This window comes from Lycium barbarum, chromosome 6 (genome assembly GCF_019175385.1).
Source record: "Lycium barbarum isolate Lr01 chromosome 6, ASM1917538v2, whole genome shotgun sequence".
Lineage (NCBI taxonomy): Eukaryota > Viridiplantae > Streptophyta > Magnoliopsida > Solanales > Solanaceae > Lycium > Lycium barbarum.
Genome location: NC_083342.1, coordinates 6,686,367 through 6,700,780, shown reverse-complemented (window position 1 = coordinate 6,700,780; position 14,414 = coordinate 6,686,367). Strand labels below are relative to the sequence as shown.

General features: G+C 31.6%; 1 protein-coding gene and 1 long non-coding RNA gene across 3 annotated transcripts; both read right to left on the bottom strand.

Annotated features, from left to right (window-relative positions):
* Positions 1–4,726: 4,726 nt before the first annotated feature.
* LOC132643738 (uncharacterized) lies at positions 4,727–7,683 on the bottom strand. Its single transcript, XM_060360269.1, has 2 exons — positions 7,405–7,683; positions 4,727–4,810 (listed from the first exon to the last, which is right to left on the bottom strand). Exons 1-2 carry the CDS (start codon positions 7,681–7,683, stop codon positions 4,727–4,729), a joined length of 363 nt encoding a protein of 120 aa, XP_060216252.1.
* A 4,405-nt stretch (positions 7,684–12,088) lies between these two features.
* LOC132599502 (uncharacterized) lies at positions 12,089–14,071 on the bottom strand. 2 transcript variants are annotated; one of them, XR_009566844.1, is made up of 5 exons: positions 13,892–14,071; positions 13,720–13,823; positions 12,794–12,894; positions 12,400–12,433; positions 12,089–12,221 (listed from the first exon to the last, which is right to left on the bottom strand). It is a non-coding gene; the product is annotated as an uncharacterized LOC132599502 (long non-coding RNA). The 2 variants fall into 2 exon arrangements; XR_009566843.1 differs by lacking the exon at positions 13,720–13,823.
* Positions 14,072–14,414: the final 343 nt, after the last annotated feature.

Here is a 14,414-nt window from a genome sequence, read left to right as displayed (position 1 = left end):
AAAGCATGATTTGGGGTTTCAAACCATGGTTTCAAAAAATTTAACTATAAAACTTGACTCATAAGTTTAAATTTTGTAAAAAAAATGACCCATAAGTTGGTAGATATTTTTAACAATTACTCCCACCAATCATTTACCAACCTTTAGGGCCTGTTTAGAAAGCCACCCATGTAATTGGAATTGGGTGTAATTACACAGTTTGATCTGTTTGTTTGACCAAGTAATTACACTGTTAGGTAATAATTGTGTGTAATTGAGAGGGTGTAATTACACTCTCCAATTTCAAGAGAGGGTTGATAATGGGGTGTAATTACAGGGTTACTTTTTTGTTTATTTTAATTTCTTTTTATTTATGTTTTATTTCTATTATTTTAATTTCTTTTGATTTTTAATTTATTTTTAATTTCTATAATTTTAATTTCTTTTTTATTTTTACCTTTTAACTATGTTTATTTTTTAAAGTGTATTTTTCTTTTTATATTATTTGTTTTTCATTTCCTTTCTTCTCATTCACAATCTTTACTTCTTGTGGTTACATGTAATTGCTCGTATTTTTTATTTTTTTATTTTATTCATTTAGCATAATCGTGTTATTATTCTAATTTTTGAAACTACGCCTCTTAATATTGGAAAGTATGAATCATTAACAAACTTGACATATAACAAGTGACGTTATTAAAGTAGAATTTTATTGTGAATGAGGTTATAGACTTATATTTTCGCTTTCTTTTGAATTATTTACTTAAGTTACATTGGAACTTGCTTATATAATGTTGGAATTTGACATAAGAGTATTATGTTAAACTTTTTCTTTTGGATTTTGAATTTAGGTTATATTTTCAATTTTAAGTTATTTGCTTTCACATTGCATATTATTTATTTTTCACTTACATTTGATGGATTTTTTGGGTCAACTTTTGAATAATGTTATGGCATTATATTTATAAATATTTTTTTTATCAAACATCCAATCCATGACATTCTCACAAAAAAAAGTCTTCTTTTAAGTTTTATAATTAATTAAAATTAAATATTATTAAATTGAAAAATATATATGAATTATTTTTTACAATATTAGTTACAAATATATGATTATTTATTAATATATTTTTAAGAAACAATGTGTTGTTAAATAACTAATTTAATATCATTTATAAAGGCAAATATTTTTTAAATATTAATTTTATTTTTTTTATAATTAAATTTTTTTTTTTAATTAAACTAACTGTGTAATTACACTTGTGCAACCAAACAACACGTTTGTAATTACACTGTAATTATGTTATGACAAACAAAGAGGTCGTTATAATTACACTACTGTGTAATTACTAGGTTGTGTAATTGCTACCCTAGTAATTACACTAATTCCAATTACCAGGTGGCTTTCCAAAAAGGCCCTTATTTATGTCTACCATGTGCGAGCATTATATTAACGAGTAGTTACATTACTATTCATGTTAAATTTTCTTTTTTATTGAACTAAAGTTTGATCAATTGATGTTGTATTTTTTAGAAAGGCCTTCTAGCAGCGTATTAATTTTGTTATGAATGAACTATGACTTGCTCATTTGGTAAGATTGTATAAGAATTGATAATGTTTTGATAGTTTTCACAACTTGTGGGGTTTTTATGTCTATAAGAAAAAATACAACTTAAGAAATTCAAATTGAATGTCCAAACAAGGTTTCAAATCATAGTTTCATCTCATGATTTTCAAACCATGGTTTCAAACCATGTCCAAACGGCTCCTTTGTCACTCTCATGACATGTGGTCATAAAATCATATTAGTGAAGATAGATTGAAAAATTTAAAATCAAAATATTTTTTAATATAAAAATCTGTTATTCTTTTCGAAATTGACTAAAAGAAAAGCATGTCACGTAAAATGAGACTAAGTGAGTAGGTTTAACCTCTTACACACGTCATATGAAAACCACATGAGACCACCACTCTCTCAATCTGTTACATATACTTGTAAAATCTATAAATGCTCCTCTATATATGCTTGATGTTTATGAAAGGGGTATAGTCCAGAAAATTCAAAAAACTCCAAAAGTCCAAAAAATATATGAAGAATGATGGATGTTTGTCACTATAAATATTGGTAGGCCATGATCCATTGCATGCCATAAGACCAAATCATGTCCTGTGTAACAGCCCATTTCCTTTTTACATCAATGCCTACAGGAAGGAAGATGGACTGATGGAGCACAATCATATACTATATATTTCTGCCTTTTACTTTGTGATGGCATAAATAAGTACCGGTCTCTTAATTTGTACATGTCAGACCGGAAAAAATTATTGCAATAGATTCCATGTTAAAAAAGGAGTTTAAATTTTGAATACTGATGGTGTTTTTTTTTTAATTATTATTATCAGGAGGTAAATTAACTTACAATAATAGATAACTTTGTGTAACAAGTCTAATTTAGAGATTCCAAGATTGCTTTCTTGATTGGGAAAAACATTGATCTTCTACAAGGACTGGTTGACTCTTTCTAGGAGCCTTAATTCTTTTTTCAAGGGGTAATTCCACCTAGTCTTCATTTCTTTAAACAATTAGATCCTCTTCAAAACGATAATTAAAAAAAAAATAGAATAACAGTAACATGTTATAGTCAGTTAAATAGAAAGAGAGTAGGAGTATAAAATATTTACATTACCTTTATATATAACTTGAATTCTAAATGAAAATAGATGATATTTCGTTTATCTTCTCGAATCTGCTCTGAGTTTTCATTTTTCTTTCATCTTCTTGAACTTAATTCCTTTGAATTTTGATAAGGTAAAGTTTGATATTTTATTAAAGTAGAAACTACATAAGTATATACTCCCTCTGTTCAATTTATTTGAACCTATTTCCTTTTTAGTCCGTGCCAAAATAAATGACCTTTTTCCTAATTTGAAAACAAATTCACTTTATGAATGATTTACAGCCATACAAATTTTCAAGGCTTATTTTGAACCACAAGTTTCAAAAGTCTTCCTTTTTTCTTAAATGTCGTGCCCAGTCAAATGGGTTCATATAAATTGAAACGGAGGGAGTATATATTTATGCCTTTATTTACATGTCTTACAATGTTTAATATATATCTATTTGTTATTATGATCAACTCCAGGTAATAACATGAACTATCCATGACCGTATCATACATGTTCTGCTAAGATGAGGGTCCATTATGGAGAGGTTTAGAGAGCTTTAACAAAACTAGTTGATAAGAAAGAGAAAAGAATGTCCAAAAATTAAAGTAGCCAAAAAGAGGATAAAACTAAAATGAAGAATTCAAATTTCAACATGTCAGCAAAGAAATGTACAAGAAAAGACTTGTGGAAAACAAAAAATCAAAAACGATATGCTCTTATTTGTGGGTGTACTCAATTACATGTAGCCCCAATAACTTAAGAGATTGAGACGAGACCAATAAATATGTTAGGATAAGGAACACTACGGATGGCACGAAAAGGAACATGATTTAGTAACTATTTGCGTTGATCTCATTTGTATTTTTGACAAGGATTTGCAACTTGGTTTTCATATATGTGGTGTACTTGAGTTTATATATACACCTTCACTAACACATGGAGCTATCCTTGTCTAAGCAATATCAATTGACACCCTTTTGCTGAAAAATTACACTATGTAATTTGGTAAATTTGTTTTAATGTATATATACTATATGTCGGGCCCTTTTAGTTTCTTCGTGTCTTTATATATTATATGTTGAGTCCTTATAATTTATTCATATCTTTACTTCTTTATATTTTGATTCACTTTAATTTCATATAACACTATAAGAATCCTATTCTAAGGGCCCCATATAAGTTTTTTTTTGTTTTTTGCCACATGCTTAATTTTTAGTGCATATCCAATTTGCAACAACAGTATTGACTTGCTTGGAGTTGGTTTCAAATTTGTCTACTCAATTGATCATATGAAAGATTGTGCTTTTGCCATATTAGTTTGTCCCTTTGTATTGATGGAAAACCTTTGTGGGCCAAAAACCAGGTTTTTAGGCTTTTATCTCATCTTGGAAATAAATAGACCGGCAACAATCAATCAGTTTCAAGATTTGGTAGACAATTTATTACCATCAAGTTGAAAGGGAATAATTGAGATCCCTGACTCTTATTTAGAGATCTCGGATTCAAGCCGTAAAAATAAAAATTAAGCCGTAAAAATAAAAATTATGTAAGAAATCTGGTACGGACCATTTTACCTCTTTAGTTGACATATCCAATAAAATCCCGAATTTATTTGGTCAAGAAATTTTAGGCATCAGATAATTAAAAGAAATAGACAATTTGTTGGATTAGAGGCTTCTCTCCTCCTTTTAATAGTAACAGTAATAATAATGTCAAAAGACCAAAAATTGATGGATTTTGTCCTAATGTTGTCAGATCAATTTTCATTCATTCACTCGTTAGTGGTAGATATGGTTAAGCTATTCCTATTTGTCTCTTTGCATTTCCTTTAATCAAACCAATGACATAGAATATACGGAATATACCCCGTACTATCTGAAAAGGGTCAAATATATCCTTTATTATACTTTGACCTAAATATACCCGTATCATTATACTATTAGTTCAAATATATCACTCCTCTGATAAGTTTGTCTAAGGTAGACATCCAATCATACGTGACACTGCCATATGATGAGGTAGATGCCACGTGGCCTGTCGCTTTAGCGCCCCTAACCCATTTTACCCCTCCCCCTCTATTTATTCTTCCACCACTAAAATTTCCTTCCTATCCACCACCATTGTCACCGTTTTCGCTACCAATAATGAATTGGGTTCTCCTGTCTGCATATATCAAAAATGTAAAATTAAAGTTAGTCAGTATTAGCTAATTCTTTCAATAATGAATTGATTTTCAATTTCAAGATTGATTAGTTACTCTAACAATGTGTTTGATTGAAATATTGCGAGCTTATTGAAGCCAGCCATGGCGGATAATTTTTGAAGAAACTTGGCTGTTGAATCCAGCAATGATCAATTTAATTTCTTTTTTTATCTCGAAGGGAAACGGTAAAACAAAGAAAGTTAAAGACAGAAAAATGGGTATGGACGCATATTACTCGCTACGAACAATTTTTTATTTTTTATTTTTTGTATCATAGCAGGTTAATTAACACGTTGAAAAGCAGATTTAGAATGAATTTAGGTGTCTGTACGTGAATTGAATGGTTACAGTGGCAATGGTGGTGGAAGGGAAGAAAATTTTAGTGGTGGAAGAAGAAATAGAGGAAAGGGGTAAAATGGGTTAGGGGCGCTAAGTTGGCATGCCACGTGGCATCCACCTTATCATATGATAGTGTCACGTATGATTGGATGTCCACCTTGGACAAATTTAACGGAGGAGGGGTATATTTTAACCAATATTATAACAGTAGGGGTATATTTGAATCCAATGTATAACAAAGGGTATATTTGACCCTTATCGGTAGAATATATTGAAAGCTAGTTAGCTAGTAGGCAATGCTACTCCGTCGTTATAATACTAGTCCTTTTTGTTCGGCATAGGTAGAGGGAAAGATGTTATTACATTTGTTTTGTTCATTTGCTAGTTTGTTGTCTCTTCTTCTTTTCAACATTCCTCCATTTATCGGTTATATTATTTTTTGAGCCGAGGGTCTATCGAAAACAATCTTTTTATCTCGTAAAGGTAGAGGTAAGGTCTCTTCACACACCGGGATAGAAACATGCATACAAGCAATTTATACATTTAATTCAATTAATGTACTACACTATTCACATACGATTCAAATTTTGTTGTAAAATTGTCCATTCTCTTTCTTTGATCGAATGAAATAGCTATATTCCCCAAACAAATATGATACTTGGTTTATAAGAGAGGAAATTACTACTCTCTCCATCCCAATTTTTTTGAAGGTTGACCAATTTGGGAGTTAAACAGCTTTTTCTTTGACTTAATTTTTAACATAGATTCTTCAAGTATTTTGTAATAAAATTTAAATATTTGAAAACTACATAAAAAGTGTTATAAGTCGGCATAATTAATAATTTACAATATATGAAAAGAGTTGGAGAAAATCGTAATCAAAGAAAGAATTGTTTGACTCCCAAACTTATCAACCTTCAAATAAATTGGGACGGAAGGAGTATACTCTTTTATCTAATTAAATAAACAGAAAATGTTAAGAGCTAGCCAGAAAGAGTTTGAGATGTTGGAAGTGCATAATGGTGGATAAAAATGATATGTATGTCAATTTATTTGAAGTTTAATTGCATTACAGATTAGAAAATTCAATATTGAAATGTGTGATGCTTTAAACTATAATACTAAAATGTTTTATTGATTATTTATTTGCAGGAAATGTGGAGCGATAAACATTTTTTATTATGATTTTTATTATTTTATTTTTTGGAGGTTAAGATATCGTAGTTGATTTGTATCTCATAAATTTGATTTTGTATCTCATAAATTTGATTTAATTGGGGAGAAGAAATTTACAGTTTAAATTTCATGCATTAACGATGTAAATAACGTTTACACAATAGGTCACTTATGTAATTGCAGGTAAACTTTTAAGATAAACAGTAAGTGGTAACCTAATAAAAATAATAACTAACCTATATAACAAATTAGAGAAAATACACAAATACCCCCCCTCCCAACGTATACTCGGATTAATTATGACACATCCAACTTTTGCGGGCGACCTATTACCCCCCTGGCCTTATTTTTTATGTATTTTTGTACCCTTTTTTGGCTGACGTGGCAAAAAAAAAATTAGATGACCAGTTGCACAAGGGAGAGTGTTGCACACTCTCCGCCACATCGGTGCCACATCACTGCCACGTTGGAACTTTCTAAATTTTAATTTTATATTCTTTTCCTTTCTTTTTTTCATTTTATTTTTCTTTTATTAATTATATTTACACTAATTAACCTCTAATTAACCATTAAACCCTCCATTAATTTTATCTTCTTCATCACTAAACCCTTCTTCTTCTTCTTCATTTCAAGAAATCAATCAACCCATTTTTTTTCTCAATTAACACACACATTCAATTTTATCATCAATCATAAAAAACTTATTTTCAAGAAATCAACCAACCCATATTCTTCCTCCATTAAGACACACATTCAACCCATTTTCTTCCTCCATTAACACATACATTCAATTTCATCATCAATCATAGAGAGCTTATTTTCAAGAAACACTCAACCCATTTTCTTCCTCCATTAACACACACATTCAATTTCATCATAAACCCCCTTCTTCTTCTTCTTCTTCTTCATTTCAGGCCGCCCCCCTCCCCCCCCCCCCCCCCCCCCAAACCCGAGATTGTACGGATATACCAAAGAAACAAAACCAAATACTCAAAGTTAATTGTCTTCTCTTGATCTACAAGAACCCCAACACACACACCTGCAAGACCCCAACAACACCAACAAACATAAATTCTAGTTTCTTCCCCCAATTTGCCTTCTTTTTCGATTTCCCATGAGATTTATCGTGATTTTTATCGTTGTTTTTATCGTGATTAGAGTGTTTACTCTCCGAAGTTGTCATTTTCGGAGCAAAATGCACAGATTTTGGAGGTGGTGGTGGATGGTGATGGTGCTGACGTGGCGGTGGTGGCCGTGGTGATAATGGTGGTGATAAAGGATTCACATTTTGCTGAGATAAGGGACTCACATTTAGCATTTGGTTTGGTTTCCAACTAAGCTAAATCTTCTCCAAAATCAATAGAGATTGAAGCTTTAACAATTGGGCATAAAGAATTAGGGTTTTGAAAATTACAATTAGTAGCTTTAACGATTGAAATGTGGAAGAAAGGGAGGGTGGGGGTGGGTGAGAGGATAAAATATAAATAATTTTTAAAGAACTAATTTTTGTTAAAATATAAAAACCATTTTTACTGCTTTCACTCGCTATTTTTAAATTATAATTTTTTTTGCCACGTCAGCCAAAAAAAGGTACAAAAATACAGAAAAAATAAGGCCAGGGGGTAATAGGTCGCCCGCAAAAGTTGGGTGCGTCATAATTAATCCGAGTATACGTTGGGGGTATTTGTGTATTTTCTCTAACAAATTAAACTACTTTTTACACTATTAATAATATATAACTTAAATCTTAAAATTTAAACGAGGTGCAAAATAGAGTTTGGCAATCTCAAATTTTACGACATTTTGGATCATACGTGATTAGTATAAATCCAACTTTAGCAGCAGTTTTAATTTGACGAAGTCTTTGTGTATGTGTGTGTGGCCGGGGGGAGGGGGCCCGGGGGGGGGGGTTAATTACTGGGCCATTCTAGTGGAACAAGCCCATGGAAATGAAGTGAAAAACAATTCATTTTTTTGTGTGGATTGTGCTTCAGACGCACTGGTCTTTAATTTTTGCCCTTCGTTTAAAAAAAGCGACTGAAAATATCTCAAGCATCAGGGTTCGAACTCCCGCTCAGTAAAAAAAAAAAATCGTAAGACAAGGCTTTTGCGAAACCTCTGCCTTAAGGCCTAACTTTTGCCCTAATTTTGCTACGAAACTCTGCCTTGCAATTTTTTTTTTTTTTTTTACTGAGCCGAGGTTCGAACCCAGAACCTCGAGGTATTAGGCGAAGGACAAAAATTAAAGACCAGCAATTTGAGGGACAAAATTAAAGACCACCCCTGAATCAGGACAATCGTGCAAATTGCCCAAAACAATTTACTTTTTGTTGGGCCTCAATGCTTAAGGTCAGATAGCTCACTTGGTGGACTCGGGTAGCCCATTGGACTCAGTAGGACCCAGAAGTGGTATGGACCTACTTATAAACAGGCCCAAATATCAAAATATTTGGGAAACTTACGTAAATGTACCCTTCGGCCAACTAGTTTATCAATATGGCCGAAGTATACAAGGTTTGGTGGCCCGAAATTGACTTGGCTTCGCCAAAAGGCCTCATCTCTAAAAGCCCGGCTCGCGAGGCGTCACTACCTATACACTTTGGCTGTAGATGTTGTGTATATGTATGTATATTACGTATAGTTATGTATATTATATGTATAGGTTTGTTTAATATATGTATATTTTATATAAATATACATTACGTATACACTATGTATATACTTTCTAAACTAGATGACCGAATGGTATTTGACTCTAATTTTCCTGTGATATTTTCATCATTTTGAAAATAAAATGTCACTTATATGTACTCAGGAACATGTCCAAAGTGAAAAGCTACTACAATGACATGGGTGTTCATATAAACAAATGTAACGTGATTTAAAACAATTATTTTTTTGCAAGAGAATATTTTTCAACCAAACGCTAAGAGAGAAAATTTTCAACCTTTACAAAGCTGTTTTTTTTTTTTTTTTTTTTCCCCTTTCATAAACTCAATTTTCAAAATTTTGAACCGAATGAGTTCTACATATTCGATTGTCAATGTCTACATTAATTGAGATAATAGGATTCCATTATTCCCGTTTGTTAATAACTATAGCCTATAGGCCCTTTGATAATCAGAGGTGAAATATCTTTTATAGTCGATATGAGTCATAATTTGGACTATTTTTAATTTGTTTCTTTATAAACTATTTGAAAACTTTGGAACTGAGAAATGGGCTTTTACTTTTCGTGTCCCATCATAGTTTTCTGGACTCAGATTTTTAGTATCCGTTTTGTTCAACATTTAGAAATAGCGTTCACTAATCATTTTGCCCTTACGGAAAAAAAAAAAAATAGTTCACTATCTTGAAGTTTCAAAATTCACAAGAGAAACTTCAAGACAATAGTAGGGTGGAAAATATTCCTCCATTCTTAATTAGATTTAAATCTCGATTTGAGCCTTGGTAATCGAGTTGCCTTTAGTATAGCGCGCTTTACCTCTGAATTGAAACTTTTTGAATCGAATCAGATTAATTAGGTTTAAAGCGAATATAAGACGTCGCGTGGGGAAGAGAAAGCCTCTAATCATTTTGAGTTCCCACATAGGTGGATGACAAGTTATTCGATTCCCTCATATAATATTGGACAATCTTCACTTTATGAGCCGATCTTTGAGATTAAGTTAGGCCAAAGTCAGTTTCTAATGGGCAATTAGCAGGATTGCCCTTCGCTGGGGTGTTCTTTAATTTTTGCCCCTCAAAATGGTGGTCTTTAACTTTTTTCCCTTCATGTAGAATTTCGCTACAAGGCAGAATTTGTAAAATTTTGGCCATGCAAATTCTGTCTTGCGATTTTATTTTATTTTATTTTTTACTGAGCTTGGGTTCGAATCCACAACCTCGGGGTATTAGGCGAAGGGCAAAACTTAAAGACCACCAATTTGAAGGGCAAAAATTAAAGACCACCCCAAATGAAGGACAATCTGCGCAAAAAAATAATAATTCTAATTATGATATGAATCATGAATCATCACGTTAGGCCCAAATTTCAAGTGTATCCAAACGGGTAACATATATACTAGATATCGAACTACCTATATAATAGTAAAACTTACTCAAACCCGGTGTTTACATCAAATCGATGGATGCATGACATGTGTTTGATATATACAATCATTACCTGATCATGGTTAATTAATGTGTATATTCACTTCATTAGATCACTTAACCATGATAAATTGGATTGGTTTGATGTAAATACGCAGTGTAAGTAAGTATTTGCCCCTATATAACCAATACATGTATGCACTTAATGGATAAACTAAGCTTTTCTTTCCTCCATTAATTTGCTCTATTTCAGCATTTCTAGCTTTGTTTTATAAAGGGAAAAGGGTTAAAAATGCCCCTCTACTTTGGGAAAAGGGCTAAAAATATCCTCCAGTACAAATTTGGGTCAAAAATACCCCTCCCGTCGTTAAAGATTTTAAATATACCCCTGTCTTAACGTAAATCCCCAACATAATCCGATTTCATTTTTTAACCCGCTCCATTTAAACCCGACCCAACTATATAAAAAATTCATATGCGACCAACTTATTCCCGAGTAGTACATCTAAGTCACTAGGCACAGGAGTGGGTAACCCATATGAGTTTTTTTTTTAAATTTAGTTGGGTCGGGTTTAAATAGAGCGGGTTTAAAAATGAAATCAGGTTATGTTGGGGATTTCTGTTAAGACAGGGATATATTTGAAAACTTGAATGACAGGAGGTGTATTTTTGACCCAAATTTGTAATGGAGAATATTTTTAGTCCTTTTCCCAAAGTAGAGGGGTATTTTTGACCCTTTTCCCTTTTATAAAATCAGTTCTTGTACATATAATCACTACAACACAAGGCATATACTGCTACAAAATGCGTTGTAGCTAAATAGGAAATTTTTCGTGGCTAAATACTTTAGCCACAGTTTTTTTTTCTTTTTCCGTAGCATTCGTAGCAAAATGTAGCGTAGCTAAAAGTTAGCCACAAATTTTACATGGTCTGTGGCTAAGGACTTATATCTATTGCTATGAAATTTTTTTGTGTCGTAGCTGCAATGGTCAAAAGTTTCTACCACGAAAAATATACTTATAGCAAGTGTTTTAATTCTTTTGCCACGACAAACAAAACTTGTAGCTATCTTCACATTGTAGCCACAACATGTTGTATTGTAGCAAAAGATTTAATTTGTTTGCCACACAACTCAAATTTTGTAGCTATTTTCATAGCTTAATCTCATGACAATAGTGCTCATATTTAGTTACGAATTAAAAAATTCATAGCTATGGATTAATGTATTTGCCACAAATATTTTAATGTCGTAGCTAAGAATCCACACCTTTAGCCATGAAATTTATATTATTATAGCTAAAAAAATGCCACGAAAAGTAAAATTTTATTACCATGTTCTTGGCACGTGGCAATTATAGGAGTATATGGCTAGCTACGAATTCAAAAATTCATAGTTAAGATTTCATACTTTTTTGTTACGGGGGATAAGTTGTTGCAAAGATTTCCTTCATTTGCTATGAAAATAGAAATGCGTATTTTCAAAAATTTTATAGCTACTAGTTGAAAATTTTGCCACAAATATTGTTAGCCACGATAATACATATAATAAAGCTGACAATTCATTTTTGGCATAAATTTTATAGACAATTATAACAAAATATCTTCAATTGTGTAATAAATGCAAAAAAGACTTAATAAAGGTTCAACGATATCATTCAAAATAGTGAAACATCATTCTATTCAAATATATTAATATACTTTTACAAGAGAAAAATAATTATTCATGCGTTGTCGATTTTGATGCTTTCATCACTCCTCGCCAAGCTGCAATAACAATTAAAAAACACAAATAAGGAACAATAACAATTAAAAAAATACAAATAAGGAAATGATGCAATAAAGTATTTTCGTTTAAAAAATTACACTTTATTTGTTAATACCAATATCAAGAAATCACATATTTACTGGATCAGTAATTAATATATATATATAAATTACTTACAATTAGATTTGAATCATTTGTTGTCGACCATGAGCTGCAAACATCAAATGATAAAATAATTATGAGATTCATCAGAATTATAAGAAAAAAAAATACAATTATAAAACATACAATTCAAAAAAAAAATTAATAATTTCTATTTTTATAAATAATATTTTGTTCATCGATTTTAAAAAACACTTAACATAAAATTGTGAATTAGAAGAGAAATAAAAACAATACAAGGACGATTTTGTTTAAAATATAAGGGGGGAAACGGGAGGGGGGGGGGGGTGCGAGGGTAGGAGTTGTTGCTCTCCTTCTAATCGTCTGGTTACCGCGTAAGATATTCATTATAATAATATCAAGTTAGAGATTAATAAATAGCTTCAGCTTTCTATCCTCTGTAAATTACCCGAGTAAATCTCCGAAGACACCAACCAACTTGCCCCACCCCTCCCGATATAGCATAGCTTGTTGTTTTAAACCAGCCTCGAGCTGCATAATTTGCTAACACTGAACAAACATTTTGTTGTCAGAGTTCACGTGATCTAAGGGAAAACTGCATATTATATAAGTTAATCCCTTTTTATAGGAGCCCCACTAAAATATTCTTCTTCCTGGATTATCATGGCATTTACAACTTCGACCATTAAGCACCCATTTCTTTTCTACGGTGGATTATCATGTTTTCATTCATGCCAATTGGAGTCTTTTCCTGGTAATTCTCTGGCCAAATTTATGTGGAAGCATTAAACAAAATAGCCAAAGCTCTCAGCATAACTATCTGTTTCCACACCCAAAAATTCACCTCAAATGAAACAAATATTTAGATTTAATACTCAGTTATAGTAGCAAAATTGAATAGAACAAACAGGAACCCCAAACAGTAGCTAAATTTAAGTCACCCCAGCTTAATCAAACAAATTTTTTGACAGAGTTGGATTTTCCAATAGTGCAGCAGCCACGAACAAACAGAACATTCAAACAAAACATTAAGTATTATGAGATTTTGAATATCCGCAATTAAAAGAAACTCCTAAATAATGTGAAGAAAACAAGTCCAAACTAGGCAAAATAAATACTGAAGATTCGTAGGTTTAGTTGCAATTATTTGTGAGAAATTATACAACTTTTTTCCAATTAATAAGGAACTGTGAAAGAGCAACTGGTGGTGAACTAGAAGTGCCGCAACCGCACCCGCACCCGCATATAATCAGAAAAAGTTAGTATTTAGACCCACCGCGGCTGGCACCCACACTTATCTAAACTCGCACCACCCCGTTGTCATCTCTAAATACAACCTAAATATCAAATAATTTTAGAGGTTAGAAATTTTACCTCTACTTTGATTTTCGGGTAGATTCACAAGCAAATCGATTTCTAATTTGATTTTCGGATAGATCCGCAAGCAAATCGAGCACAATTGTACGCATCTCACCAAACTAAAAAGAAACTTTGTTCAAAACATAAGGGGGAAAGCAAGCAATAGATAAAAGAATATAAAATTTACCTTAGTTATTCCTTGAGAACAAAAGTTGAAAGTAGGGATTGAGATGGGAGAAGATGACGGTAACTTCTCTATTTTCTTTTAAGTGCTTAGTCTTTGTAGGGTTTTGACCCCTAATAGGAAACAAAAGCTTTAATCTAGGCATTATAAATTAGGGGGAAACAATTTTGAGGGAACCCAACTCTTTTTGTTTTTGTGTCATTAAAAATTTGTTCTTTCCAAATTTAGGCACAACTTATTTTTTTTTAAATTAATTTCAAAATTTAGAGGGAAACTATTATGAATTCACTCGTTCCCTCCTAAATCCTAATAATCAAAACAATAAAAAAAAAAGTTAGGTAAATATTTTCTTAATAAAAAAATATTGTAATTTGATGTAAAATAATTAAATTTATCCAATTTAGTTTATACCTTATTAATCAGTGAACATTGTTTGGAGTTAACACTTAGTTTGATATAAGTTATTATATAGATTCACTTCTATATTATATTAAAATTTTAATCCTTAATACAACTAATTATAATT

Coding starts and splice junctions, on each gene's coding strand:
- LOC132643738 (XM_060360269.1), bottom strand. CDS start 7,683: ATGCTAAATGTGAGTCCCTTATCTCAGCAAAATGTGAATCCTTTATCA. Junction 4,811..7,404: donor GTGTTGTTGGGGTCTTGCAG/GTGTGTGTGTTG, acceptor TGATATATGCAG/ACAGGAGAACCCAATTCATT.